The 13,938-nt window shown below is 36.7% G+C and overlaps 1 protein-coding gene across 1 annotated transcript in view; it reads right to left on the reverse strand.

Moving 5' to 3' along the window:
* Positions 1-13,938, reverse strand: part of TPR (translocated promoter region, nuclear basket protein) — a 63,582-nt gene that overhangs the window by 6,112 nt on the left and 43,532 nt on the right. The window contains exons 41-49 of the mRNA XM_004013874.5: positions 9,882-10,079; positions 8,962-9,093; positions 8,672-8,762; positions 7,006-7,190; positions 6,041-6,109; positions 5,834-5,928; positions 1,975-2,081; positions 459-554; positions 179-335 (exon numbers count right to left, since the gene is read on the reverse strand). Coding sequence (XP_004013923.3) covers positions 179-335; positions 459-554; positions 1,975-2,081; positions 5,834-5,928; positions 6,041-6,109; positions 7,006-7,190; positions 8,672-8,762; positions 8,962-9,093; positions 9,882-10,079 — 1,130 coding nt within the window. The remainder of the gene's footprint in view (positions 1-178; positions 336-458; positions 555-1,974; positions 2,082-5,833; positions 5,929-6,040; positions 6,110-7,005; positions 7,191-8,671; positions 8,763-8,961; positions 9,094-9,881; positions 10,080-13,938) is intronic.

Below are 13,938 nucleotides of genomic sequence, written 5' to 3' on the forward strand. Positions count from 1 at the left end.
ATAAAATATTTTGTGCAAAAATTGGCTTTCCAAAATATATGGCTTGGTTTATTTTTATAAAAGGATGTCACTGAAAATATAGTTCAAGAGACTATTTCTTTCTGGCTTAAGGAAAGAACAATAAAATGTAAAAGTCTGACAAGTATAAGCATGCAAAAATTACGAGGTAAACATTTACCCTTCAGATTCTGCCTCCACAAACACTTCATCTCCATCATCACCTGTTGCTGTTTCGTTTGTTGTGGATAAAGTACCAGTGGATGTTGTCACCATTGGAACAGACTGAGAAGCATGCTCTGAGGCATCGGAGGTGGTGCTCTCAGTAAATACAGTCACTTGAAAATGAAAAGACCAGAAGAGCAATGAAAACTTTAGCGTTGTGGTTTCCTTAAATTTTTAATCACAGGTTTCCATTTCACCAATAAAACATAATCTACTGATCCACCTTTGATACCTACCTGGGGCTGCTACTTGCAGAGGAGTAGTAGGAACACTTCGGCCACCCGACTCCTCCTCATGAGCTAGGAAAAGGGGTGTTTCATACATTCCCAAACCTAAAGACAATTTTGAACATTAATGATTGAAAAGACAAAATACTGTCCACATCCTAGATATCGAAAAGAAAGAAAACTTGTCAGTGGAAACACATAACTCTGTTGAAGCCCACAATTAGCCCATTAAGCAAAGGTCAATCCCCCAAAAATGTAAATACAATTTAAATGTATCCTTAAAGCTAACACTAATTTGTTGTTGTTTAGTTGCTCAGTTGTGTCTGACTCTTTGCAACCCTATGGACTGTAGCCCACGATTTCCCAGACAACAATACTGGAGTGGGTTGCCATTTCCTTCTCCAGGGGATCTTCCCAACCCAAGGATCAAACCTGTGTCCCCTTTATTGGCAGATGGATTCTTTACCAATGAGTCACCATGGAAACAACACTAACTTAAGTACCCTAAAAAAGACCAGCTGAAGTGCTCTCATAGTTTCATAAAAGCTAACTTTATTGAGTAGCCACCTATGAACTACGTACTCTGTTTGAATTTCCTCTTCACCAAAACTGCAGGCTTATTATTAGTCTTTTTTGCTAAAGAAACTGAATTCCAAAGAAGTTAATTAATTTTCCCAAGTTACTAGTAAAGTGGTAGCATTCCAATCTAAGCTTAGATCTCACTTCCAAGTCTTAGAAGTACTATAATAAAGCCACATTTAAACTTTGAATTCCTCTGAAGTCAACTCACAATTTCATATTGATAGAGGCAAACAGTATTAGACCTAACATCCTAAACCACCCAGGGACTCAGATGAATTTCACGACTTACATCAGGGCTGCAGACTATTCTTCTGTTCTGGGCTTATTATTAGACCAGTATGCATTCCTATTCATTTACAAAATACCGTAACAGCTTCCCAGAAATAGTGTGTTCTATGAATGGCAACCAATGATTAAAAGGTAATTAACTCCAGAAATAGCCTAATTCATGTCCAAGTAACCAACTGCTATTACTTAATTTAGATATCATTTTATTCCACATATTTTTTAACATTTTTTATTTTTAATGTTAATGGAAAATATCAAACTAGTTTTATAAACTTAACTGGAATGTTAAACATCAAGCTAAAAAAATATGCTGCATTCCTTCCAACAACTTTAAAACGGATGGTAGTACCCAGGTGTATTTATGGGCACAACAAATATTCCTGATACTATACTAGGAGCCTAAAGAGATATAGATGTAAAAGTCAGTCATTATGCCCAGAGAACTGAAAATTTTGTTGGGAACACTTATATCTAAGGCAGTGCTTAGTAAGTATTAAATATATTACACCTTTTTCCATAAATTATGATAAGAATTATTTAGATATAAGTTTTTTTAAAATTAATACTTGCTCACCTAAAAAAAAATTATGTCAGAACAGTTTATTACCAAATACATGCAAATCCAAGAGAGCTAAGCTTTTATTTAGCTATTTACCTCCTTGAGAAGCAAGTTGGCCAAGATCAGAGTGACTAGAACTCGTTTGTGGCATATCTTCAGGTGGCCCAAACCGGAATCTAGGAACACCAGCAACCTGTGGGGAACTAAATAGACAAAAATTAATTTAAGATGACCTTTAAAGCTACCTTGCTTGAACTGCAATGATGGAAAGAAAACAGGAAGAAGGAAGAATAAACAAAAAGAAAGTAGGAAAACAGTTTGAAAATAAAATTGATAAAGAAATTCTCATATATGAAAATATTTTCAAAATATCAGTTGTCAAGAACTTAGCAATAATATAAATCATGGGATTCATTTGATTTATATAAATATGATTTATAAATAATAGCTTCCAGCTCTCCTGACCTATACCTCACATTTCTCAAATGTGCTAGAAATCACTATGTAGATATAACAAAAAACGAGTAAAATCATGACAAAAGTTTTGTTTCAGTTTTCAATGTTGGTCTAGAAAAGATTTAATTATTAGCTGGCTAGAAATTTGTTTTCTCCCTGCCCTAATAACACTACCATTCAGCTTTCTACCCATAATCCAGGATATAAAATAGCATTATATCACTCTTTGCCCACTCCTTACCCTAATCTTCCTTGGCTAGCCAGCTACTGATGTATATGGATTGTACCCTGGTTTATGGATTATGCTCTTGAATCTATTTCCTGTTTCCATCATTGTTTTAGTTAAGGACAATCTCTATCAGGTAAAATTTTAAATCTATCTCCTTCTATTAAAAGGAACTTAAATTCCAAGCAGTTTTTTAGGTGAGTGTTTCTGATTGGCTGACTTTTAGAAGGGTGGGGCTGACACGGATCAATGGGCTTGTCAAACTGTGTTACCTGAGGTGAGTTGCGGTTAACTGAACAACTTTAAAACTTGTTCTACAGCCTTGCATTATCACATACCTTAGAAAATTAATCAGCTCCCATTTCTGTAGAAACTTTTTTTCCTATTCTTCAAGTACATATCACGCAACAGATATTTCAGCCACAATTAAACATACACACTTCCATGTGAAAAGCCTTCTTATCCTTCAGAAGGAGTGGTACAGCCCAAGAGTTAAAAATAGGTTCCAGAGCCAGACTGGTTTGAAATGAAAAACTGCCACTTCCTAGCTGTCTGAAATCTAGTCAATATGTTAGCATCTCTGTGTTTCCTTATCTGCAAATGAAATAACAGTATCTATTCTCACAGTTCAGTTCAGTCACTCAGTCCTGTCTGACTCTTTGCGACTCCACGACCTGCAGCACGCCAGGCTTCCCTGTCCACTACCAACTCCAGCAGCTTGCTCAAACTCATGTCCATTGAGTCTGTGATGCTATCCAACCATCTCATCCTCTGTCATCACCTTCTCCTCCCAACTTCAATCTTTCCCGGCATCAGGATCTTTTTCAATGAGTCAGTTCTTCACATCAGGTGGCCAAAGTATTCGAGTACTGGTAGTATTGGACTATACTTCAATACCAAAGTATTCCAATGAAGATTCAGGACTGATTTCCTTTAGGATTGACTGCTTTGATCTTGCTGTCCAAGGGTCTCTTAAGAATCTTTTCTAACACCACAGTTCAAAAGCATCAATTTTCCAGCGCTCAGCTTTTTTTATGGTCCAACTCTCACATTCATACATGACTGCTAGAAAAACCATAGCTTTGACTAGACGGACCTTTGTTGGCAAAGTAATGTGCTTTTTAATATGCTGTCTAGACTGGTCATAGCTTTTCTTCCAAAGAGTAAGCATTTTTAAATTTCATGGCTGTAGTCACTATCTGCGGTGATTTCGGAGCCCCAAAATATAAAGTCTGTCACTGTTTCCATTGTTTCCCCATCTATTTGCCATAAAGTGATGGGACTGGATGCCATGATCTTAGTTTTCTGAATGTTGAGTTTTGAGTCAGCTTTCTTACTCTCTTTACTTTCATCAAGAGAATCTTTAAAAAAAAAAAATTAAAAAAAAAAATTAAAAAAAAAAAAAGAGAGAATCTTTAGTTCTTCTTCACTTTCTGCCATGAAGGTGGTGTCATCTGCATATCTGAGGTTATTGATATTTCTCCTGGCAATCTTGGTTCCAGCTTGTGCTCCACCCAGCCTGGCATTTTGCATGATGTACTCTGCATATAAATTAAATAAGCAGGGTGACAATATACAGCCTTGACGTACTCCTTTCCCAATTCAGAACCAGTCTGCTGTTCCATGTCCAGTTCTAACTGTTGCTTCTTGACCTGTATACAGATTTCTCAGGAGGCAGGTCAGGTGGTCTGGTATTCCCATCTCTTGAAGACTTTTCCATAGTGTGTTGTGATCCACACAGTCAAAGGCTTTGGTGTAATCAATAAAGCAGAAATAGAGTTTTTCTGGAACTCTCTTTCTTTTTCTATGATCCAATAGATGTTGGCATTTTGATCTCTGGTTCCTCTGTCTTTTCTAAATCCAGCTTCAACATCTGGAAGTTCTCAGTTCACATACTGTTGAAGCCTGGCTTGGAGAATTTTGAGCATTACTTTGCAAACGTGTGCTGCTGCTGCTGCTAAGTTGCTTCAGTCGTGTCCGACTGTGCGACCCCATAGACGGCAGCCCACCAGGCTCCCCCATCCCTGGGATTCTCCAGGTAAGAACACTGGAGTGGGTTGCCATTTCCTTCTCCAATGCATGAGAAAGTGAAGTCTCTCAGTCATGTCCGACTTTTCGCGACCCCATGGACTGCAGCCTACCAGGCTCCTCCGTCCATGGGATTTTCCAGGCAAGAGTACTGGAGTAGGGTGCCATTACCTTTGCAAGCGTGTGAGATGAGTGTAGTTGTGTGGTAGTTTGAGCATTCTTTGGCATTGCCTTTCTTTGGGACTGGAATGAAAACTGTACTTTTCCAGGCCTGTGGTGACTACTGAGATTTCTAAATTTGCTGGCATACTGAATGCAGCACTTTCACAGCATCATCTTTTAGGATTTGAAATAGCTCTACTGGAATTCCTTCACCTCCACTAGCTTTGTTCGTAGTGATGCTTCCTAAGGCCCACTAGACTTCTCATCCTGGATGTCTGGCTCTAGGTGAGTGATCACAGAAGAATACACAGAACTATACAAAAAAAGATCTTAAAGACCCAATAACCACAATGGTATGATCAGTCTCACAGTTATGAAGATTAAAATACTGATTCATGGGAATGCTCAGTAAGCTTCAGGCATTTTTTTTTCAAGACTCGATTTAATGCTGTCCCCATTAAGTCCTCTGATTCTTTTTCCTATGTGTTGATAAAAATCACCCCTTCATTTTTATAAACAAAGCTTCTTGCTCATTTCTCTATTCTAGAGTGTTAAGATTATCATTAGTTGTGCATAAGCTTAGCTTACACAACAGTATTATCCATTATGATGACTATAATTATTAACACTTTCACCAACATCTGACATAAAGCATTTACTATGTGCAGGTGATACTATATAAATATGGTAACATAAATTCATTTAATTCTAACAATTTATGAGGTAAGAAACATTGTGTTATTCTCATTAATAAAATGAAGATACTCAGGTACAGAGAATACACATAACTTGATATAGTAAGTAAGCAGTACAACTAGGTTTCAAAGCCAGGCATTCTAACTCTAAAGCCCATGCTCTTAACCACTGTTATACTGCCTTTAAATTTTAAATTCCTGATGGAAGCAACTGTATTTCATTCATTTAGATATGATTTTCTCAAACACTACATTCTCAACCCTTCTACTCTCAAGTGCTTAGTACCCAGCACAGAACTTAACAAATACTGTATCCATCAAATGTAATCAAGTTAAGAGGGAAAGAGTTTGATTAGTCACAAAGTATGGTTCTATCTCATTAACTTACTGAATCGCTTCAGCAAATCCATCAGTACGATGTGGCACCACAAGAGTTGGGGTACTTGGAACTGTTCTATCTTCATCATCAAAAAAATGCTGCTGCTAAAAAAGACAGAAAACAAGTACTCAGCAGGCACGATAGGAGCATCCGTATGGACAAGACAAATAACTGCTGAACAAATAAACCACTTTCACATGAGAGGGAGGTACTTGCCATGCCACCTATTCCTGGAGTCAGCTGAAGCCCACGTCCTACAGACTGCCTTCGAGTCATCTGAATTCTCTGTGTCAAGAAAGGAATTTCATTTAAGGAATTAGGCAATGAAAGAAACACCAAACGCTAACAGATACAGCTTATCAGGCTGGTAATAAAGTAACTGAACCGTTAGCAGATTAATGTAATCATTAGAACCTTTCTTAAACTGCTACTAATCTTGTACCAGTATTAAAGAAGTTTATTTTGTAAACAGTGACATTTGCAGGATCCATAAACAATCCTCTAAGACTTTATATTTTAAGAGAATGAGAAAATTCATCTCCACCAGTGGTATTTTGGTGAAATCTACCCTTGACAGTGTTCGGTACACTACAAAGTAAGACTCAAGCTACATGATTAATAGATCCTTTGTACTTTTCCAGCTGTTTCTTCAAGAGCTGCTGATAGAGATGTTCAATCCTACTGCAAAGAGTGTCACATGTAAAGGGTTGTGCACACTATCATGAACTTGAACAGTGGGTATTAACATGTGTGATTCCAAAAAAGAAGAAAAAAGATCTGTTAAGAACAGAAATTTCTTTTAAAAAGAACTCATGCACCTTGGAGAAAGAAACCTTCAAAACAAATGGGTCAGCTGCTGAAATATATTTAATTAAAATCCAAGAAAAATTTCTATTTTAACCTGTAGAAACAGCAGACCCTTATTTTCTCTGAATATAATCATTTCAACTTATACACGACTTTAGCAAGCCTTGCTTTTCCAAAGTCCACGTCTGTCATATTTCAGGGAAAATAATTCAGAGATTAGTTTCAGCTCAAAAATTTTATAAAAATGTACCAAAACATTAAAAAGTTCACTTAATTCCTGGGGAAAAACAAAGTAATAGCTAATGGAAAGAAAGGGAGAAAAAACCCAGCATTTTTCAAAATAAAATGTGCAGAACGACTAGTACTTTAAATACCTGAACTGGCGGCCCCAGCTCCTGAGGTGGAGCATGAATGGTCAGTCTTGGGGGAAGCGGGTGTGGTGGGCGTCTTGGTGACTGAGGGGCTCGGGGGGTCTGTCTTTCAGATGCTGATGATGGCTGCTGTTCTCTAGATATCTCCTGGGAAAAAGAGGACTCTGCAGTACCAGTATTTCCTTCGCCTATAGGAAAAGGGAAGTTTATTCTGAACTATTAAGTTTATAATAAGGTAACCTGGACAATCGCTAGAACTATAAATCTTACCATTGTGACTGTTCACCTAATATTTTCATAAAAAAAACAGTGAGGTGTGGCAGACCCACAGATAACAGGTATGCAATTAACAGCTGTACTGCCTTAAGCAAGTTCCTTCTATTTCTTTGGCTGGTTCATGAAACAAAAATATAACCCACAAGAAACATTTTTCTGAAGATTTCAAATAATGGACAGAAAGCATTCAGCTTAACACAAGATAAACATTTTAACACTTACTACCTTTTAACTCTTACCCTGGTTATATCACTTTGCCTCTGTTTTTCAGATTCTTCACTGGTACTTAAAACCTGGTAAGCTTATTGTAAGAATTTCCCCGACACGTAATCAATGAGCATCTGTCATGTTTTGTATCGAGGAAAAAAGGCTATGAACACTCATGCTCACATGACTTAGCTTTCAGTGATAATATTAGGCAAAAACTTTCCCTCTATAACCCAATTATGTGACACAAAAAAGGTATTTCTTAAATCCATAAAATGCTTTAAAGATGTAAATTATTACAATTAATCTCCTTAGCTCCCTTAAAAAGCAATACTATTCTTCATTATATAGTTGAATATTCATTCTCTTAAAAAATTTAAAAGTTGAAAAGACTGCCTGCCTTTCCTTAATTCAAATGAGAATACCATTTACATTTTTATACACAGGCCTACACAAAAACTCAGATATTCTGTTTTCCCACTAGTCTACATATATAAGGTTTTTTATTATATTACTACTGATTTTGGCTCAGTATTATCTGTTCAAACCAGAATATCAAAACCAGATGATCACGGAGTCTTCAAAAAACATTTAAAAATGATTCTAAAAGAAAACTATTTTCTATGAATTCTATACTTTACTGCCTATAATATTTTAGCTGATTGCCAGGACTGATCTTTTCAAGAATTAATGAAAGGCATGCTCTATTGATGAAAAAGTCTCTTATTCATCGGAAAACTGGACAATATTTTAAAACTGATACCCACCAATCTTGAAACATGCAGCTTGATTAGACTGACCTCTCCTGGTTGTGAACTGCTATTACTATTATTAGAAGTCCTTGATTTAATTTTATACTTATGAGCAGAAGCAACACATGGCATTTATAATACTTTATAGATTTAAAAAGTCTGAATCTCACAGCATTCCAATGAGGTAGAAAAAAATAGTATAATGACTACATTTAGATATAAACACAACAGACTTTTATGAGACTAATATGACAAAGCAGGAACAAGAGCCAATCTTTTCCTTGCCAGTTTACTAAGTTTTACTACCTATGTGATAACTAAGCATAATCTTAGTTTAGAAAATGTTAGCTAAAATATTGAATTAAGTAAAATATTAAAAGTCTTCAATTAAAAAGAGACAAAAACAACAAAAGGAAAACTAAACAGAATCTCACCACTGTTTTGAGAATCAGCTGCTCTCTGATTACTTTCACCTCCACCCATACTTTCTTCTGTTTCTGTACCTGGATCAGTCCCATCACCGCCCTGAAAACAAAATATGAATGCTAAATGCAAATAAATCAAGTGATTTTATCTGCAATAATTAACCAAATGACAGTAGAAACAAACAGAAAATCCAAAGACATGAAAAGTTGTAGTGTTCTGAGAATACAGGACTTTTATACTCTTGGAAAGTACCAAGCAAGTTCCTGAAGAAAATGACGGTCCAAACTGTAGCCGTTACCTCAGCATCATCAGCCTCGTATCCGTCATTGCCGTCTGCACTACCAGTGCCTTCGTTACTGTCCTCACCCTCATCTCCCATCCCTGTGTCGTCTTCATCATCATCGTCATCGTCTTCATCTTCTTCATAATCCTTGCAAAAAATCCCAAGTATAAATAAAGGTACAGGATATGGTATACATGTTCTACAGTATCTTGATACCATGATTAGAAATTTAAGTGACACTACATTGATGAGGATACAGGAGCTGTCCTGAAAGTTATATGAAATTCAGTCTTCAGTGGCATCAAGAAGCAAAACTGTGATGCTTACTGGAATTAGTATTGTTAATGGTCAACTCCGAGTTCCAACAGTCCGTATGAGATCAATTGAAAGATAAAAACTTCTAGGTGTCAAATGAATGTCAAGTGGTCCACTATGATCCTAAATTTAAAATGTGGCATTGAATGAGAAAATGGTGACATTGTACTATGAGCTTTTAAATACCTAGCTTAATTAGATTAATACCTAGATTAATAAAAGAACCAAAAAAGAAGGTGTCGATACTGAACTAACACCCAAAACAAAATGCAAAGTTTCACTTAAAAAATAATTATCTTCACACTTCAATTTCTTTTGAAAAGAAAAATGAGGGTTCCACAAAATAAAAAACAATCCTTTTATTTTCAGAACCATAGTGCTTACAGTTCAATCTAGTCACTTATCAGTGAGATTTAAGATTAATTAATCTAACAAATCCTAAAGGACTTAGTAATCATTAAAACAAATGAGATTTTCCATCACTTGCTCCATGCAAATTTCACTACCAAATGTTAAGTTCAGAACTAATCAGGATAAAAGAAAAGCAAAACAATTTACTTAAAGTGACAGGGAATCAGAATTTCAGTTTAAAACAATAAATGACTTCAAATCAAATTCACCTCATGTTCCCCATCATTTTCATCCTCCTCCTCCTCTTCATCATCACTGTCAATTACAATGACATCATCTCCTTTGCCCTGACCATCTTGGGATGAAGCTGTTTGTTGATCTGACTGAAGAGGCCCGAGGTCTATTTGTAGAGATTGAGAGGTTTCTTCGCTGTCTTCCATTGGTGTATAATCTCCCTGGGTGACTCCCTTTAAAAGTAAAAAAAATAGATGAATAAATAATAGTCAATTATACTTAAAACTATCAGTGACATACTGTAGATATAAGTAAAGGCTAAAGAATACTAATGGGCTATGAGAATTTTATTTTAAAAAATGTTTTCAAAAGCAGAATTAATTCAAAATAAATGTTTTGGGTCTCTTTACTATCTTATTATAGAAAGATTATTCTCAATCCAACTTGGTAATACTTCAATAAAAAAGATAGACCACACACACACACACACACACAGACACGTGTATGTGTCAAAGGTACCAGGGTGGTACTGTAGATGAATGTTGTCCATCAGAAATTTAATGTGAGCCACAATACATTTCACATGTATAATTTACAATTTTTTAGCAGTCACATAAAACAAAGTGAAATCCATTTTTAATAACAATCTTAATATAGCCAAAAATCATTTCAGCATGGAATCAATATAAGAATTATTCATCTTATCTTTTAAAATTTGTAATTTATCTACAAAATCCAATGTATATTTCATATTTAAGAATATCTCACTTTGGGCTTGTTGCATTTCAAGTGCTCAACAGCCAACACAGTGAGTTAACAGTGCAAACCAAAGTCAGAAAAAAGAATATCCATGGAACTGCAACATATAATAAAAAAAAAAGACAAAAAATGTTCCCCAAACCAGAAACCATCTGTAAAACACACTAAATAAGACAAACTGTTACAACTATCTTTTTACAAACACTTCTCCCCCTTTCTAAATACCCTGTCTTAAGTCTTCAAACAACATTAAAGATACACCAGTATTTCCTTACTCTAAAAATTTCATATTTTTAGCTACCGAAATAAACCATAATTTATTTTTGATATTTCTTAGAAAAAACTGTTTACTTTTTAGTTCAGTACTCAGCAAAATCTGTTTTTTTTTGGCGGGGGGGAAGGGGGGCTGTGGCACGTGGCATGTGGAACCATAGTTCCCTGACCAGGGATAGAATCCACACCCTCTACAGTAGAAGCACAGAGCATTAACCACTGAATCACGAGGGAGTTCCAAAATCTTCTGGTATACAAGGCAGAAACAATGCCTTATGAACTAAATCATTCATAAAGATTATGTTTACTGTAATGGAAAAAATGAGTAAGTCATGATATAATTAAAAATGTAACTCAAACTGACATGCTTATTTCAAGAAAAACAACACTTACAAAGAACATCTGCTTCACTGTCAGAAAATTAGAAAAATGAACTGCCACATATTCACACAGAGCAGACAGCGCTAGAAGGCAGAATGCAGTCCAATGGCACTTCTGAGCCACAGACAATTTTGTTAATCTCAAAAGTAAATGCTCCGTACAAAATATTTTAGTATAATTTAACCAAGTCTGGCAATAACACCAAAATTCACATCTTATTTCAAAATTGTTATGTTCTTCAGGTACGACCCTCTCTGAGAGATACATGAAACTGATGCCATTTATTCATCTTGGAGGTTTAATTTTGTTTGTAGTCAAGGAAATTTGAAAAAATTACATTAGAAAATCAATGCATCTATAAAACTAGTGCACAATTACACTCATCTCACACGCTAGTGAAGTGATGCTCAAAATTCTCCAAGCCAGGCTTCAACAATACATGAACTGTGAACTTCCTGATGTTCAAGCTGGTTTTAGAAAAGGCAGAGGAACCAGAGATCAAATTGCCAACATCCGCTGGATCATGGAAAAAGCAAGAGAGTTCCAGCAAAACATCTATTTCTGCTTGATTGACTATGCCAAAGCCTTTGACTATGTGGATCACAATAAACTGTGGAAAATTCTGAAAGAGATGGGAATACCAGACCGCCTAACCTGCCTCTTGAGAAATCTATATGCAGGTCAAGAAGCAACAGTTAGAACTGGACATGGAACAACAGACTGGTTCCAAATAGGAAAAGGAGTACGTTAAGGCTGTATCTTGTCACCCTGCTTATTTAACTTATATGCAGAGTACATCATGAGAAACGCTGGACTGGAAGAAACACAAGCTGGAATCAAGCTTGCTGGGAGAAATATCAATAACCTCAGATATGCAGATGACACCACCCTTATTGCAGAAAGTGAAGAGAACTAAAAAGCCTCTTGATGAAAGTGAAAGAGGAGAGTGAAAAAGCTGGCTTCAAGCTCAACATTCAGAAAATGAAGATCATGGCATCTGGTCCCATCACTTCATGGGAAATAGATGGGCAAACAGTGGAAACAGTGTCAGACTTTATTTTTGGGGGCTCTAAAATCACTGCAGATGGTGACTGCAGCCATGAAATTAAAAGGTGCTTACTCCTTGGAAGAAAAGTTGTGACCAACCTAGACAGCATATTCAAAAGCAGAGACATTACTTTGCCGACTAAGGTCCGTCTAGTCAAGGCTATGGTTTTCCAGTGGTCATGTGTGGATGTGAGAGTTGGACTGTGAAGAAGGCTGAGCGCCGAAGAATTGATGCTTTTGAACTGTGGTGTTGGAGATGATTCTTGAGAGTCCCTTGGACTGCAAGGAGATCCAACCAGTCCATTCTGAAGGAGATCAGCCCTGGGATTTCTTTGGAAGGAATGATGCTAAAGCGGAAACTCTAGTACTTTGGCCACCTCATGCGAAGAGTTGACTCAGTGGAAAAGCCCCTGATGCTGGGAGGGATTGGGGGCAGGAGGAGAAGGGGACGACAGAGGATGAGATGGCTGGATGGCATCACTGACTCGATGGACATGAGTCTGAATGAACTCCGGGAGTTGGTGATGGACAGGGAGGCCTGGCGCGTTGCAATTCATCGGGGCGCAAAGAGTCGGACATGACTGAGCAACTGAACTGAACTGAACTGACTGAAACTAGTATTTACCTGCAATCTGTGGTTACTTGTGATTAGCCTGAAACAATTTCTTTATTTTATACAGATAAAATAATTTTAGAATAGTGATCCTAAAACTTTACCCAGAGAGAAAGTATTGTTTCAAGCTTAACAAGACAAATGAAAAACAGACAATCTGAGATTAAATTCTAGCTCCAACGCTATGAGAACTTGGGTACATGACTCAGCTAGGCATTGATTTCTTCACCTATAAAACAGGGCTGTGACCAGATCTATTATGAGGATTAAATTTTTTAATAAATGCAAATATTTTAACTACACTTGGCATATAATAATGAATTATGTTAACTGTTATACTATTACAAATAAATTAGTATAAATTGACTTCCCAGGTGGTACAGTGGTAAAGAATCTGCCTGTTGATGCAGGAGTTGCCAGAGTCAAAGGTGTGATCCCTAGGTTGGGAAGATCCCCTGCAGAGGGAAATGGTAACCCACTCCAGTATTCTTGCCTGGAAAATTCCATGGACAAAGGAGCCTTGGAGGCTACAGCCCATGGGGTTGAAAAAGAGTCGAATACTACTGAGCAACTGAGTACATGCACATGTGTGCACACACGCTATAAATGATGAATTCTCAATTTGTAGGGCAGAGGAATGGGAGGAAAGTATTAATCTGAGTGCCTAATATATGGCAGGTACTATTTTAGGTACTCTGTAAGACTATTTTAGGTATTCCAACAGATGAGAAAATTGAAGCTTAAAGAGAATTAACATCTTGCTTATAGTCATACAGCTTCTAAGTGGTAAAGTAATGAACAAAAGCTAGAGGTTGTATCTTCAGAGTCTATGCATTTCCACTCGTCAGGCTGTTTCTGGAGAAGCCTCAATGAGAGTTAAAAAGATGAAGATGTATACAAATGCATTTCCTTTCAGGTAATTTAGTAAGGGAAGCAATAGAGGGGAACAACAGAGGACCAATAAATGAGCACTATGGATAAATGCAAGACTCAACCAGCTCGTCCTTTCAAATAAATAA

Source organism: Ovis aries, chromosome 12, assembly GCF_016772045.2.
Source record: "Ovis aries strain OAR_USU_Benz2616 breed Rambouillet chromosome 12, ARS-UI_Ramb_v3.0, whole genome shotgun sequence".
NCBI lineage: Eukaryota > Metazoa > Chordata > Mammalia > Artiodactyla > Bovidae > Ovis > Ovis aries.